We start from the raw sequence: 15,912 nt of genomic DNA, 5'->3' as shown, positions 1-15,912 counted from the left end.
CAACCTCATTTTCACTCCTCATACTGATTTTCCAGACTCCTGGAACCCACTAATTTTCAAGAATCCTGCAAGTTTTGCCTGTGTGAAAACCAGCAACCATGCAGAAACATACTCTGATACCTACTTGAATTGTCCAAGGTGCTGCAGAAGCAGGACAGCAGCAGCCTCGTGCAGCTGGTAGCTGTGTGCCTGCTTCAGGGAGGGTGCCAACTCAGCTTGGAACACTTTGCAAACAACTGGTCCTGCCAGCAGTCCTGCCAGCCAGGTTAAATATTTGCATTTTTGAGGATGCTGTATTCAAACTCACACCATTTGTACGAGGTCAACCTTATAAAGCTGGTGGCACCAGTAGCTAATTCAGCAGCTCTTCTGTCTCAACAATGTAAACACATACGAGTTTGTTCTGTCTACCAGTGGACAATTAAGGTTGGATCCACTTCATGAGCTTGTGGCCAGTGGATAAGATTTAGACAGAAGGCACATCCCTAACAGCCATCTTCCCTCAGTAAATTTTTGGTGTCTCAGCTAAGGAAGAGAGTCATCAGTCAGCTAAGCTCGCAGATACTTCAGAGAGAAAGAAAAGAGAGATTAATACAATAAGAAGAACCCAAACAGAATAGTTTCTTCTGATCCACAGGACCAGTATAGCTAAAAACTAAGTGACTTCCAGGAGTCAGCATTTGCAACCTACCTACAGATTGCATGCAGAAGATAAGCAGACTCATAAAATAATTCGAAATGGATGAAACACACCACCAGAAAGCATTAAGAGGAATTTGTCTTATATTCCATGGAAGAAGTCTTCAATTAAGAATCAGTCTTCTAACAGATCCAACAGGAGTAACAAATGGAAATTAAGCACCAAGACAATGACAGAGCGAAAGAAAAGAGTTTAGTACGAAAGTGTGGATGTTTGATTATCTTGGGACTCAAGTAAAAATATTGTGGTTGAGAGTGCTGCCCTTAAGGAATGCAAGGTTGAACAGAAAAACCAGTGTTGAGAATAAGGACAAGGAAAGTCCCTCTCAGACAGCCTTCATTCTTCTGCCAAAACACCAGAACAATTTTTGCAAGTGATTTTCTCAGAAATCTTTTACGCTACAGTCATGTAAACACACTGTGTTTACACAGTGTGACATAGGAAGTTGTAACTTGTATCATGTTCATGAGAAAAAGAGCACAGCACCCAAGCCAAATAGCCTGGAACAAACAAGGCAGAAATAGACCAAAGAAAAATTTCCTGAATTTTCACTGACTTTCTTCTCACTAAATCTTGCCAGTATACCACAGTATCCTTTACTATCTGCCTCCAACCACACCAAGTACCAGGTAGGGACACCTCTGGAAGGTAAATAACAGATTCCAGAACACACAGCTTAAAGGTCTTCAAACAAGCACAGTTCAGCTTGATATTATCATCCACACAGCTCTAAAGATGGACAACTTGCTTAAGTCCTCTAAAAATCTAAAGGCTTGTTAATTGCTTAAAGTGATTACAGGCAGACTACCCTCCAAATAAGCTTTGAACCCTCAGAATATCTTAGGCTGTTTATGATCTATCAGCTCTTCCAGTGGCTTAGACAATTTAGGATGTTACAAATGTTTGGAGTAGTGCAAATTGTTTATGCCTTCTAAGGCTTTAAAACATCTTAAACTGCTACAAGAGAGCCAAAGTACCTCTTAAGTAGTATATGAACTTTCATTACTGTTTTAGCAGAAGCTAACATTGATGAAATAGGCTTGTTTTGTAGATATTATGCAGTAAACGAAACCATGAAAATACATCTAGAATGGGAGAAAGTAACATCAAAATAAATGCTTAAAATTAGCAAGCATAGCAAATGCTTATTTTTAATAGAACATTGGAATGTGCACACACAAAGTTGCCAAGCTCCAGAACCAAGATCTTGGTTTGGTCAAGTCTCAGTGAGATCCACAGGGCAAGCAAAGTTTTATATTTTTAATCTTCAGCAGCTTTGAAATTATCCAACTAAAAAGTATTCTGTTTAGCATACAGGGGAAACTGCCTCCAAAAAAAAAAAAAGGAAAAAAAAGGAAAAAAATCATCAAGAACCCAAGAACCCCAAATTGCAATTATTACTCCAATTATTCACAGTTTGTAGACATGAAGTTAAGACCATTTGCAGACAGATTTAAAATAGGGAACAAAAATGAAAAAAAATAAATTGGCTGTTTTATTTGCTAGCTGGATTCATTAGCAGAGTCCTGCTGGAAAAAAACAGGCATAAGGGACACAAAATAAAACTCCCCAAATAATATGGATTAAAAACTGGAAAATTAAAGAAAAAAATCTTATTGGAAAGCCAAGGAAGTAAACAAGTGAACAAGGAAGGTCTAGTATAGATCTGTGGAGAAAAAAAAAGGTTATAAGACAGGCGGGGAACTCGTGCTGCAAGAGAGGGAAAAGACATTCTAAAAATAAACATGAGGAAAATGGCATTAGAATGGAAAAAGGACTATTCGTTAGTGAGGCTAATGACAAAAATCAATGGTGTTTCAAAGTGGACAAGATATTGAACTCTCTTCTCTGAAGTCTCCACTTCTGAAATATCCAGGGGTACTTGTGTAATTAGGGAGTAAGAAATATACCAGACATAGCAGCTAGTTGCACTCATTTAGTATTTTTTTAAAAAAGTTAACTTTTTTGAGTCATTTGCACCTGTTTTTTAATACATAAAAAAAAAAAAAAGAGGAAATGACAAAAGGGCAAAAGAGTCAACTTAGCAGCACTCTTCAAAAAGAAAGCCATACTTAAAACTGACTATTATTGTCTTCTAGGTGTAACTTTTATCTTTAAAGAGAGTAATATAACAAATAGAAAAAAGAAGATATATTGAAACAATGAAAGAGTGAGCCATATGCAGTAGGCAGTTAGTAAAATAATTGCTTGCATGAAATTTAACTGCTTTTGAAGACAGAATTAGAAAAAAGTACAGGAAGAAAAGGTGGCAGGTGTGATCTGAATAGATGTAACTGAAGCATTTGGTAACTGTTTTTAACAGCACGTGGCTGTGCTCTTACAAAGAGCTCTACTGAAACTGAGAACTAGTTAGGGCCTGCAGATGACCAGTGATGCAGAACACAAATTGGTAAATACCAGGCTATGATTTCTTAACACAGAGCTCTGTACCGAGTAACTGAAGACTTAAAGCAGCTTTCAAAATTTATCTTTAGGAATCACAGACATATTTAAATGGAATTTTGTGAAGGCAACTTTCACCTAATGCCATCAGTCATCCTGGATATCCCATTCACATACAAAAAGGGAAAAAAGAATAAAAAATGGTATTGGAATGGAAATACTGTTTCAAGCCTCCACATTAGCAGTCTACTTCTGCAACTGCAATGACCAAGCCTCTTGGCACTGAGGTTACCTAGGCTTCCTTGCAGAATTTGGAAATAATTAATTTAGTTTATCTTAAATGCAAGAATGACAAAATCCAAATGTATACTTGCAGGATGCATCTATAGTGCAAAATGGGCCATCTTTCCTTCTTTTCAGTCCTTTAATCGATCAAAAGCATCTTTTATCCTCCTTTAGACAATTCAATGTATCTTGTGGTTAACAGGCAGCAGAAGTGCAGGACACACATTCACTTCCTTCTTAAAGGCCCTGTGCAGATGCTGCCTTTCAAAAGGCCATTTGCTGGGAGGACTCAGACATAAATAGTATCTCCAGCTACCCCAGTTAACAGTTGTGAGAACATTTCCTATGCAGGGCTGCTAACATCCCTTGGTTACACATGAAGGAAGACAGTTCTCCTTCTGTCTCCTTGTTTACTCCATCCTCCAGAAGCTATTCTTAAGAGGCAAAAGATGTAGCTTATGCTGCTGGGGGCATCACGGCTGGAGGCTGCAGAGCCTGAGGAACTGCGCCAGCCAGCAGGGAGACATGATGCGCCAGGCAGCTGCATAGATTACCACCTCTTTACCAACACTGATAACTAGATGTAGACACATTGTCCCCATCAGTAGATGGGAGGATATGCTATTCTCAGAGAAAAAAAAGATTGGCACAGACAGACAAATGCAGTGATCACTTGCAAAGCATAGGAATTTATCATAAAGATAATTTTCCTAGAATAATTTCATGTGAGACAGATCTCACCCCAAAGAATTAAAATATGCACACTGAATCAGTTGAGACTCTCCACACCTACTTCCCAATGAGAGAAATCTAAGGAATGCTGCCTCTGAACCAGATGCATCTTCAGGGGTATATTAATTCCATTACCAGAAGCTCTGACAGCTGAAGAAATCCTTCCTCTCTTGTGGATGCCTGCATTAAAAAGCTAGCCTTAAACAAGGTGTTTCAAGAGCTTGACATTTTCTCAGAACAGTGAGGTTTCTGTAACAGTATTTGCAAAAGCATGTGAGCACTGATCCCTTCCAGAACCTGCTTCTGAGCACAGGAGAGAGGACACTCAAGATGAAACAACAAACAATTGATATTTGGATCCCCTGCCTTTTTCCCATGGTGTTCCTCCACAAGCAAAGACAGCAAAGGGCAGCATGCAGTCTGCTCCTCACTACTTTTGGTCTCACCTGCTTATGTTTTGCAAGACAGTTCATGTTTGAGATGCCCCACCAGGAATGTTTCTGAAGGGGAAAGCTCTTATTGGGATGTGACAGGATAGGAAAGGTTGTGAACATTAAGAATCAAGTTCCTTTTTAATTCAGTAGAGGTGTTTCTACCATACAAGACAGACAGAGAGGATTTCATTCCATGATGCAAATCCAAAGATTCAGAAACAGAATCAAACCTTGATGTATGCAGAGTCAAGAAAGGGAGATTTACTGAAGATTATTACTGCTCACAGTTACAAAGGATGTCAGGTAGAATGTAGCAAGAGAAAAACATCCTTGGGGAGGCTAAAAAAGCCCTAGCAGCCATGCAGAAAAGTCAGTGTGCAGCAGGACAACAGAGGAGTGGGGGAATTCACACTGCTGTATCACCTCCTGTGATGGACCTCCAGGCCACAGTTGAGTAGCACATAGTAGCTCACTTCGCTTCCTAAATGGAGCACACTGCCTCATGTGGTATGCCTAAAGGGATTCCTGTTTATATCTGACATGGCTCTTCCACTGAATATCACTGTTATCAATTTAGTGTCTTGATTTAGCTCAGTGGTGCCCACCCTTGAAAACATGGCAGCCTTAGAGCCTTTCAATACCACACTTCTGGACTGAACACAAATTCATCTTAAAGCTAAAAAGCACAGATTACCATGGGTTAATCTGAAGCCATGTGGAAGCAGACAGCAGACTCATGATCTAATGGGTATGCAAGTCTACCAGTTAGCAACCTTCACAAGAGTGAACTACAAGACCCTTGGAAAAGAAAAAGGCTGTCACAGCCTCATAAAGACTGCAACCTGTTCCCAAGCCACATCTGAGCTAACATTCTTTTATCAGCAGGATTTGCCTGTGAACCACAGACCTGAGTCCTCTTGCTCCAGCTCCAAGATCAGACTTGTGAACAGTAAATAGTTTCTCCTGTCAATCACTTGTAGAGGAAGTTACTTCCAAAAGCTGGGTTCCTACTGCAAAGGAATCCAGTCCCCTGGGTTCTTTCACACACGCCATTCCTCAAAGACTTAGATTCAGAGGGTAAAGTGCACAAAGTTTTTAACAGGCCACAGAGACCTGCTTCCTTCCAAGAGACCTGCTTCCTTCAGAGACCTGTGCTCTCCTTCCGAGAGCACAACAGCTCTGAGAGCCAACTTGTCAACACCTATTAAGATGGGAACCCTGGATTTAAAATACCAAAACCTGCCTCATGGCTCAGCAGCTCAGTCTCATCCTCAGTCACAAGTATTCAAGTCATACACTTGTCTCTGCAAGCTGAGCTGCATTTCCAAACAGCTGAATCTTTTGCATCCACCCAACAAACATACAGGCTATTGCAGAATTCATCTGGTTGCCACCCTCCTCTAATTTGCAGTCACAACCTAATCAGTCAACTTGTGCCTCTTTGCTCTCTAATAAAAAACCCATTTATTTATTTATTTATTTATTTATTTATTTATTTATTTATGTATCTAGATCCAAACTGCTAGCCCCATTATCCCAGTGGGGTATGCAGCCAGGTGGCAATATGCTCACCTGGATGACAGCTGAAATATTTTCATTTATATTGGTGTCGGAATAGTCACCATGGATTCACCAAAGGGAAACAAACCACCCTTAGCCAACCTGATTGCCTTCTCCAATGGGGATACTGGTTAGATAGGTGAGGGAAGAGAAGTGGGTGCTGTCTACCTCGACTTCAGCAAGCCTTGTAACACTGTCTCCCATGTTATCCTCACAGGCAAATGGGAGCTGCAGGATGGATGTGAGGATGAAGCAGTGGATTGAGGTGGCTGAATGACAGGTCTCAGAGGGTCATGATCAGCAGCACAGAGTCCTGCTGGAAGCCTGTAACTAGTGGTGTCCCCTAAGGGTTAATACTGGGCCCAGTACTGTTTAGTTTATTCATGAATGACTTAGATGAAGGGACAGATGCCTCCTCAGCAAGTTCAGTGTTGACACAAAGCTGGGATGGCCGATATAACTGAGTGCTGGGGCTGCCATTCAGAAGGACCTTGACAGGAATGAGAGATGGGCAGAGAAGAACTGACTGAAACTCAAAAAAGGCATGTGCAGGTCCTGAACCTGGGAACCTGCATCAGCTCAGGCCGAAGGGCTGATCTGCTGGAATGCAGCTCTGCGGAGAAACACATGGGGGTCCTGGTGGCCAAACTGTCCATGAGCCAGCAGTGCCCTTGTGGCCAAGAAGGCCCCACAATCCTATGGTGTACTAGAAAGAGCTTTAACAGCTCTTTGTCAGGTCAAGGGAGGTGATCCTGCCCCTTTACCCAGCCCTGGTGAGGCCAAATCAGGAGCATTGTGTCCAGTCCTGGACTTATCAGGACAAGAGAGACATGGAGCTCCTGGAGCAGGTTCAGTGGAGGGCTCCACCGATGACTAGGGGACTGAAGAGACGGTGTCAAGAGGATGGAGCCAGGCTCTTCCTGACAGTGCTGACCAACAAGCAATGGGTAGAAACTGGAACACAAAGTTCCACCAAAACAAGAAGAAGGACTTTACTGTCCAGGTGACTGAGCACTGGAACAAGTTGCTCACTGAGATTTCACTATCTCCTTCCCTGGAAATACTAAAAAGCCATCTGGTCACTATCCTGAGTTATGTGTTCTAAGGGATGCTGCTTGACCAGAGGTTGGACTAGATGACTTCCAATGGTCCCTTTCAACCTTGACCATTCTGTGATATACATTTAAACGGTTCTTGCTTCTCAGATATTTATGGAAGGCTATATAACCCCCTCCTTATCTTTCCTTTTTAGCCCTGATAAAGACTCCACACTGAAGATTTTCTTAGATAAAATGTTCCCCTGATCCCACTATCAAGCGCTCTATGCTACTGTGCAAGTTAAAAGGCAAATTTTAAACTATTCCAGCTTATATATCTAGCTTCCTCTACACCCATATTAATATTTTGCCACCTCTGCTGTTAAGCATCTTGTATCTCATCCTAGAACAAAATTTTTTCTTACAGCCTCATGTATTGATGGCTTAATCACCTACAATCACCCAAAACCTCAGGTCTTTCTCCTCCTCCGTCATTTTATCTACTGAACTCAGTGCAATTAGTCACTAAGTGCACTTTGTGCTGTTAAATTCTCATTTCTATAGCTCCAGGCACTTTAATAGCAATCTGATTCCTTTGCAATACTTTGATTTTTCTCTGCAGTGACAAAGCTAATGTCACATCCTCAGCAAATTTATTCAGTGCACTCTTACCAGCTATTAGTGTAAATAGTATTAATCAACCAGTTCCAGAACTGCTTTTTTAAAGAAGCCAAATGACCTCTTTTTTGACAGAGTCCAGCTGTCAATAATGTTGTATTCTTTCCTTTAGCCAGGACTTCACCCACTCTTTACCTGATCTTATTCTAATTCTTTAGAAATTAACTAGATTTATTGTAATTCCAATATAGGAACTGCCTTACTAAGCCACAGATATGTTAGACTTAGAGCAAATCCCTGGCTGAGCCTTTAATTAGAAATAAAACCATAAAATTCTCAAGGACAGGTACACAACCTACTATACTCCACTCCGGGCAAATTACAATGCATTTGATCCCACTTTACATGTTTGGCTTTTTTTTTTTTGCCTACCTTCAAAATGTACCCCATAAATTTGTGTACTGAGATTACAATAATGGACTGACAACATAATATGACCTTGCCATTTCAACTTTTAACCAGTGTTTCTTTTGAACACTGCGAGGACTACTTGCATAGCATGCCATTATGAGTCCACGGAGTTTCAAGTTAGGCCTTTTTTTTGTTTCCTTTTTTTGGTCAGCTTGTACTTCCAGTCTACTCATTTAAATCCTCTACTTGAGGAACAGCTGCTATTTCAATCTGTTTATATGATTCCTGTAGTACTTGGTTTCAAATGCCTCCACTGCATATGGGAATTAAGAGCCAGGGAATTTTAACAGTATCTGCTGTTTGCTACTGACCACAGCTTTCTTTGCCAAATTAGAACAGTGGTGGGGGGAGTCAGTAGTACAGTGTTTTCCTGCTGTTTGCTAGACTATCCTCCATATATCAATTATCAATATATCCTCCTCTATCAATTGCTGAATCCTGCATTTAGTATTTGTCTTCCACTGTATTACTGTGTATGGAAACCACACAAATATTTTTCATTTTCTCCCTCACTGCTCAAGTTAAAGCCAATACACATACCAATCTCAAAACAAGTTTATTAAGCCAGGAACTACTGAGATGGCATGTCAGGATTTTTCCTTTCTCTAAGGATCTGTCAAGTAGATCTGGAACAGACACCACAGCTGCAAGCCACTTCTACTCTGATAGAGCCTCCTTCACCTTTGTGTTCTTATGTTAGTGCCTCAATGCAAATTATACAGCTCAGTGAGTATCTACACCTTCATGCTGAGGGTAACAAAACACTCTTGACTCTTTTTAGTCTATAAAATGGTGCAGTTGAGAACAGAACACATCAGGTGTCCTGCTCCAGAAAGAACCCACCAGACCATGTGATGTTTACAATTATCACCAGAAGCATCCAATCCACCAGCAGGAAACTTGCTGAAGCATTTTTGTCAACCCCCCCCAATAAATCTCCTACCTAATACAGCCACCTTGTTTCATGTTCACATACAAAACACCTATTTTTGTTGGAATAGTGCATAATTAACACGGTGAGCTAAGAAGGTTGCACATGGATGTGCAGAAGGGCTGATTGTGCTTCCATAACATACCATACCATAAAAGTGTTCATATTGACTCTTTAATTAGTGAGGTGCCAAGAAGAGACATGCCTTTCAGCTTTGGGGTGTACTGCAAGAACTGGAGTGGAAATCTAATGTGGGGTGTGTGAAGCCAGGACAGTAGATCAAGCTTGACTCTGCAGCATTCAATCAAAGAATCCATCCTCAGGGAGACTTCATTTCCCTGGGTTCTCATCCAAGTTCATCTCACGAACCATAATCAGCAAACTAAATCTTAACCATTTTTCTATACCGAAAATAACTTAGAATATTCCCAAGTTCAAGAAATGAGCCACTATTCCTGAATAATTCTGCTTAGAAAATACAGCAACTGTTCTTAAAGAAATCCACTTATCCTGAAAGAGAGTGATTAGAGCTTATTCCATAACAGTATCTTATAGAATTTCATGTATAAATAAGGTCTTGATGAAAGATTATGTTCAAGAGAACAAGAGGGCTGTTTGAAAAGCACTGCCATTCTGTACTACCAAAACTGGTCCAATCTGATTTCCAACCAGACTTCACCAGAAGGCTGTGGTGAATTAGTCACTGTTACAATTGTATATATTTATTCTGATTTCAGCTAGTGATTCTAAACTGACAATATGACTCTCCTCAAGCACCACATGCCTGATGTCATGGCACAACAGATGGAGTCCACATGCATGTGGTATGATCACCAGCAGTGCTGTAAGTTCCTAGCTGCCAGCTTTTAAGTTCCAAGGAACTTCAACATGTGAAGCACAACCCAAAAGAATATTAAGGTAGTTTACTACCAGGAAATAACTGAAGCAGAGAAACTCCTTAAGTGTCCCCGCAGCATGAAAGAAATGTGGTCCCAAAAGAACGTTTGGACAACACAATGGAAAGAAGGGTTTCAACAAAGTAGGATGCAGACAGTCCCCAGGAACACTGAAAGCAATATGTGTCACTGTCATCATCTGTGTCAGACCACAACTAAACTAGCTTGTGCTGTATTGTAAGCTTACAAAAGGGGCAGTACACCTTTCACAGCTCTATACAAATGAAAGAGAACTGAAATGTACATGTCACATCACTGGACTTTAGGTGAGGATACCAAAATAATTCACAGGCTTGCTCATAATCATGACAAAAATCTTTGCAGTTCATAGAATCTCTTGCTTGAATACTGAAAAAAGTATTTGATAATTCTAGGTCAGCAACTTTCAACCTGGCTGGTGGTCTTCAAGAAGTCCTTGAAAGCTGAGGAAAGGTCAAATTTCCTGTCACTGTAAACCTTCAGAAATCTATAAATCCACAGAGGGTGAAAGACACTGCAATAGTCATATGAGAAATAAAGGATCCAGAAATCCTAGTAGGACACGGGAAATAACCTGAGCTAATGAGCTGCACTTCAAACACTCTCTGAAGTTCACCATCAGCAAAACAAATACTGATTGTAAGAGACTCAGGTAAACACTGTGGCAGTCCAAAGGAAGCATCAGGTATTGGGGTTTTAGGATGCCTCAAGCACAAGAAAAGCCATGTTATCCCCACTACCTGAGAACAGAATGGCTACAGCAGTTACAGCTCCATGTAGTGCCCCTGTAAAGCACTTACTCTGGTCGGCAAATCACCAGGTCCCCTTTGTTGGTGCCGTATGCCAATCCCAGGCCGGGCTCGGGCAGCCAGCGAGCAGAGTTTATGCTGACGTGTCTCCTCTGGTCGGCAGGCATCGGGTACAGAACGTTGAAAACTCTCTGGAACAACAACAGGAGATTACTTGGCAGGACAACACAAGGCAGGAGAGACAAGGAGGCTCAAACAAATTTCCCCACATAGGTGGGGAAATAGCAAAATAGGTGGCCATAGAGATATGTCACTTTACAGGATTGCAGGCAATCACTTAATCAGCAGTGAGAGTAAGCAGCTGCTAGAAATGCACATACATGTGCCCTTAAATCTTTAATAGGCTGACTGGCACACAGCTGTGAGGCATCCAGCAACCCAAACTGGGTATAGTGACAACAATCAATTTAGCCCAAAAATATGATACATGGAAATCATAAAAACAAAGCTATGGGAAATAGAAAAAGCAGTAATGAATCAGTTTGGCTACTTAGAATAGAGAGGGACAAGATGCTTCAGTATACTGGGCCATTCAAGTATCAGGACTTTGGAAGGGTAGGACTGAAAACTGCACTTACAAGACCAAATCATTAAGAGAATTTCTTCAAAAATTTAGCTAGTACACTGTCATTACTGTAACTAACAGACTTTGAATCTGGATTTTCAATGGGATAAATCTAAGTGAAAGACTAGATTTTCTAGTGGGCAAGCATCCAACCTTCACAAAACATTTCCTCCAGACTCCACAAAAAAGGGCATGGTGGTGAACCAGTGAGCAGGGAAGGGAATAATGTTATGCTGGAACAACAGGATGAATGTTGATGGGAATGCACATCAACCACTACTGCACTGCTGAGGTGACTTGAAGTAAATAATTAGTCATTAGGATGGTACTTATCAGCTATCTTAACAAACTGGGGCCATTTTACTCCATAGCTCTGTTGCCCACTGAATATCTTGTCTGTTTGACAATTTAACTTGAGAAACATGAGTCAGGGAGTACTTAACTATGTGCCCTCCAATAGCTAGTACCCAGAACCTTCATCCTGAGCATTCTCTATGGACACAAAGCAAGTCAGAGCAAAACAATATAGCTGCATTATTTCCCATCACCAGTAACAAATTTAACTGCTCCTCTGAGGAGGTCACATTAGATGAGAAAAAAGGATTTCTCTGTATGGCAGAAGCTGGCCACTCTTTGCCTTGGCTGTATCACTCAGCAGTTAGTGCATTCAGAGAAGCTCAGCATTTGGGCAGAAGGAACAGGTCTCTAGGGCTTTAGCTATGTCTTACCCATCTCTGTCATGTCAGTCCCATTCCCCTGCCCTGCCTTGCTTGCTTGAGGCAGCAGGGACGGAAGGGCAAGGGGAGAAATAGAAGGGGGGGAATCAGCTGTACAATGGTTAACACCTGTTACCATGGAGATTAGGGTGCACTCCCAGATGGGAAGATTGGATTTGGAGGAGGAAGGAGGGGAAAGGGAGGGGTCTGCCAGAACCAGGAGCATAAATTCATAAAATAAGCTTTCTGAATCTCTCAAGACTGCAAGGGTCTTTCATCATATCCTTTGGCAAGTCAGAAGCAGTCAGTTTCTCTTCTACTGAGAATGACTTTGTCACATCTCAGGAAGCCACCACCTTCCTGGGCTAGCAACAAGCTCTCCCAGCTGGCAGGTCAGCTTGCACAGCTGTTCTCCCACATGCTCCATAACCAGCCACACCAAGGCAAGAGACTTGCTGGCTACAGCTGAGCTTTACTGCTTTTACTGCTTTGCAGTAAACAGCACCCCATGGAAAATGCTCCTCCAAGGACATGAGTCTGGTTTTGACAACCTGCAAGTGCTGGCTGAGGGCTGAATCTCAGAGACAAGATAGCTTTAAAATTCTGCATCAGAATAGTTGCTTCATCATTCCACTCCATTCAAATCTAAACAGCTTGTCACGCTGAAGAGCTCCCCTCCCCTGCTGCTTCCCACTCCCACGCTAATGGGACAACTCCATGCAGTGTTAAGGGTGATGACATCCGTGCGTGTGGTAATTAGTACATAAAAAGAGAAAGCAGCTGTACTGGCATAATCACCACTCACAGCAGTAACCAGGACCCAGCTAATCAATCTGATGCAGTCATACAGACTGTCTGTTGCAATTGCATCCATTAACAAGACCCCCTACTCTATACACAGAGTGGAAAAAAAATTTAAGTTCTTTCAACATCAGCAGGTCCTTCTCTTCAAAGAAGGTCAGAACTCTGCCAGGAAGCACTATTTGCCATAGATCACAGCTAATTCTTTTGGATTTTTTTTTTGTCTTCTTGTTTTGATTGTTAAATCTTATAAAAGTTACTGAGATATTTCAACCAAAGTAGCCAGCCTGAAAACATACCACAGACTGACCACACCTTTTTGCTGTGGATTGTTCAGGCTTTGTAATTCTGAACTTCTAGGAAAAATGCTCAGGTTACAACAGGAATCCTACATAAACACAACTCTCCAGCTTCTAGGTCAAGTGATTGGTGCCAACCCTCAAAATCTTAAAATTAACAATACAGATGCATAAAGCTGATAATTCAAGAGTTTCTTTTTATTAGGGCTGGTCCACACATTAACTGCAGGCCATGTGTAACAGCCATGTTGATGGCCAAGGGTTCAGTTTGGAAATGCTGCTGTAAAAGTGCAGCGATTGATTTTTAAAGATGTCCATCATACTCCCAGAGTTTCCAGAGAGCTTATTTTTAATAGTGTGGCACTTTCAGTTACAAGATATCATATTGCACCACACCTTATCAGCCCATAATCACCATCAGCAGTCACAAAAAGCTTCCATGCTCTTCACCATAACCAATGTCAAACTTGCTCTTAGCATCACTATACTCCCAATTCAATAATACATGGCCACACCATTAGACACGGCAATTCAGCATTTTAGAAAGTTGACAGCTGCCTTTATGTCCAGATGCTCTTCTGAAATAGTTTTGAATGGTATGTTTCTCTAACAACAAACACTGAAGTCTGAGGTGTGTGAGCTTCAGAACATACCTATGGAAGCTTAAGCCCTAGGAGGTAACACAAGTATAGCAAGCTGCTCTCTTCTTGCAACAATAACGTATAAATATCATTTCAGTACACATGGCAGGTCCTACTCCTTCCCTTTAGGGCCCCATGATCCAGCCTGAATTACATAGAGCAGTTGCTTGACCTGTAGTCATGTTTGTACAAAAATCTGTCTCTGGTGATCTTTCCACACTCCACCAAGGATTCCAGCAGTCTCCTGTCATTTCAAAGAGTCCATCTCTCCTTGAGTTCAGGGCATGTCAGAAAGGTAAAAAGCCTTTGTGTAGAAAAACTAAAACTGTCTAGGTAGCTAGACTTCCACACAAAAGGCAATTTGTACCAAGGGAAAGCAATAGTCACTAAAGAAACAGGTTGGTTGCTTCCATTTTGCATCTCTGTAATCAATCATGAAGTGTGGGGAAAGATTTGGTTGATTTTCGTCTGCTTTTCTATTTCCAAAAACTGTACTAGAAGCAACAACTTATCTCTTTGGTGCATCTTTTCCATCCTCATTCAACAGGAGTGGGCATGTACATCATGCACTGAACTCTCTAAAGCTGCTTTCATTGCTTCATAGCCACAGGAAAAGACAGCTCAAAGAAAGCAGGGCTATAATGCATGAAGATAAGGAAAAAATAGGTCCTCAAATTATTCAAACAAGCTGCATTTGGAGTGCAAAGGCCACCTCAAGCCCACTGTTGCTGCTTCCTCTCCAACTTGTCATTGCTGTCACATCAGTACTGTCACAGCCACTAACTTAGGTATTTACTTATGGCAGAGTGCCAGGAGAGGCTGCATGACAATCAACAGCCTCAAGGAATCTTTCTCAATGATCTCTTCCTCAATGTCAAGCTGACAGGCCCAGGGCACAATACATAAGCACAGAGCTAGACAGTTAATTTATACCTGCCCTGGAGAGGTAAGAAAACTTTTTGCTGGAAGTCTCTCCTACATCCTCATTATTGAGCTAGTCCTTCTGTCTTCCCCTCCCATTCTGTACTAGGGAAGCTGCTGCTTTTTAATAACAAATTAAATTCCACCTTCCCCCCCCATTTCTGGGATGTGCCAACACTAGAAAACTGGACAGAGCAATTGCCAGGATGCTGTCAGTCATCAAAGCAGCAGCAGGCTGCCCCAGGTCTGTGCTCCTGCTGCCAGCTGGCCACGGTGCTGCACTCGCCCGATCCAGGCGGCGCCGTGCCTGGCCAAAGCAGAGGCAGGGCATCATCTGCACAGCCACCGCTTTGCTCAAGGCCTTCCCACCTCTAAGGAGAGCAGTGAAAAGCAGGGGAGTGCTGAACACCTCTTGTTTGGCAGAGTGAGACCTTTCTTCTCTCTGGCACTCAAGAAAGAACAAACATGTTTTGAAGCTGGAGAAGAGAAAGTTTTGGCACAAGCAGTAGGAAAACTCAGCAGGAACTCTTGCTTTTTATCTTTTTTTAACTCAATAGAGACACTTCTGCTCTCGACTAGATGCATCTGCCTACGAGATGCCAATAAATTTCAAGCCATTACCTTTGCTTAGGCCAAGCAGTAAGCTGGCTATTAGATCAGCCTTGATAAGGACTCCTGGGGGAGGTGGGAGTGCAGCTGTTGTCTCCTTTACATGGGGAGATCCTGCCATCCCTGAAGCAGATAAGGTGGGTTTTTAAATCCCAAAAAAGCCTAAAACATAATTATGAATTTTCAACTGAATTATATTTCAACCAAAGGTTGAGAGACAATGAAAACACACAGGGAAAGAAATATCTTTAGTTAAACACTAAAGAAACCTCTTGGAGGACTGGTAAAATACACAGTTTTGCAGCTACTCTGACCTGGGTTGCCAAGGAAGAGCTTCAGACCATTTATCTATGCTAGATGAGTATAACTGTAAGGGCAGCCAATGAATGTACTTCTCACCTCCACAGATGCAAAGTTTGTTTTGGTAAACAAAGTGCTCTTCATG

General features: G+C 41.7%; 1 protein-coding gene across 2 annotated transcripts in view; it reads right to left on the bottom strand.

The window, feature by feature from the left end:
* The window catches only part of AMBRA1 (autophagy and beclin 1 regulator 1), a 127,457-nt gene that overhangs the window by 17,419 nt on the left and 94,126 nt on the right, over positions 1-15,912 (bottom strand). For both annotated transcript variants that reach the window (XM_077180105.1, XM_054634584.2), the window contains exon 15: positions 10,907-11,046. In XM_077180105.1, the coding sequence (XP_077036220.1) occupies positions 10,907-11,046 (140 nt within the window). The remainder of the gene's footprint in view (positions 1-10,906; positions 11,047-15,912) is intronic.

Source organism: Agelaius phoeniceus, chromosome 6 (assembly GCF_051311805.1).
Source record: "Agelaius phoeniceus isolate bAgePho1 chromosome 6, bAgePho1.hap1, whole genome shotgun sequence".
NCBI lineage: Eukaryota > Metazoa > Chordata > Aves > Passeriformes > Icteridae > Agelaius > Agelaius phoeniceus.
Note: the sequence above shows the minus strand (reverse complement) of the source record. Positions and strands in the feature narration are given on the sequence as shown.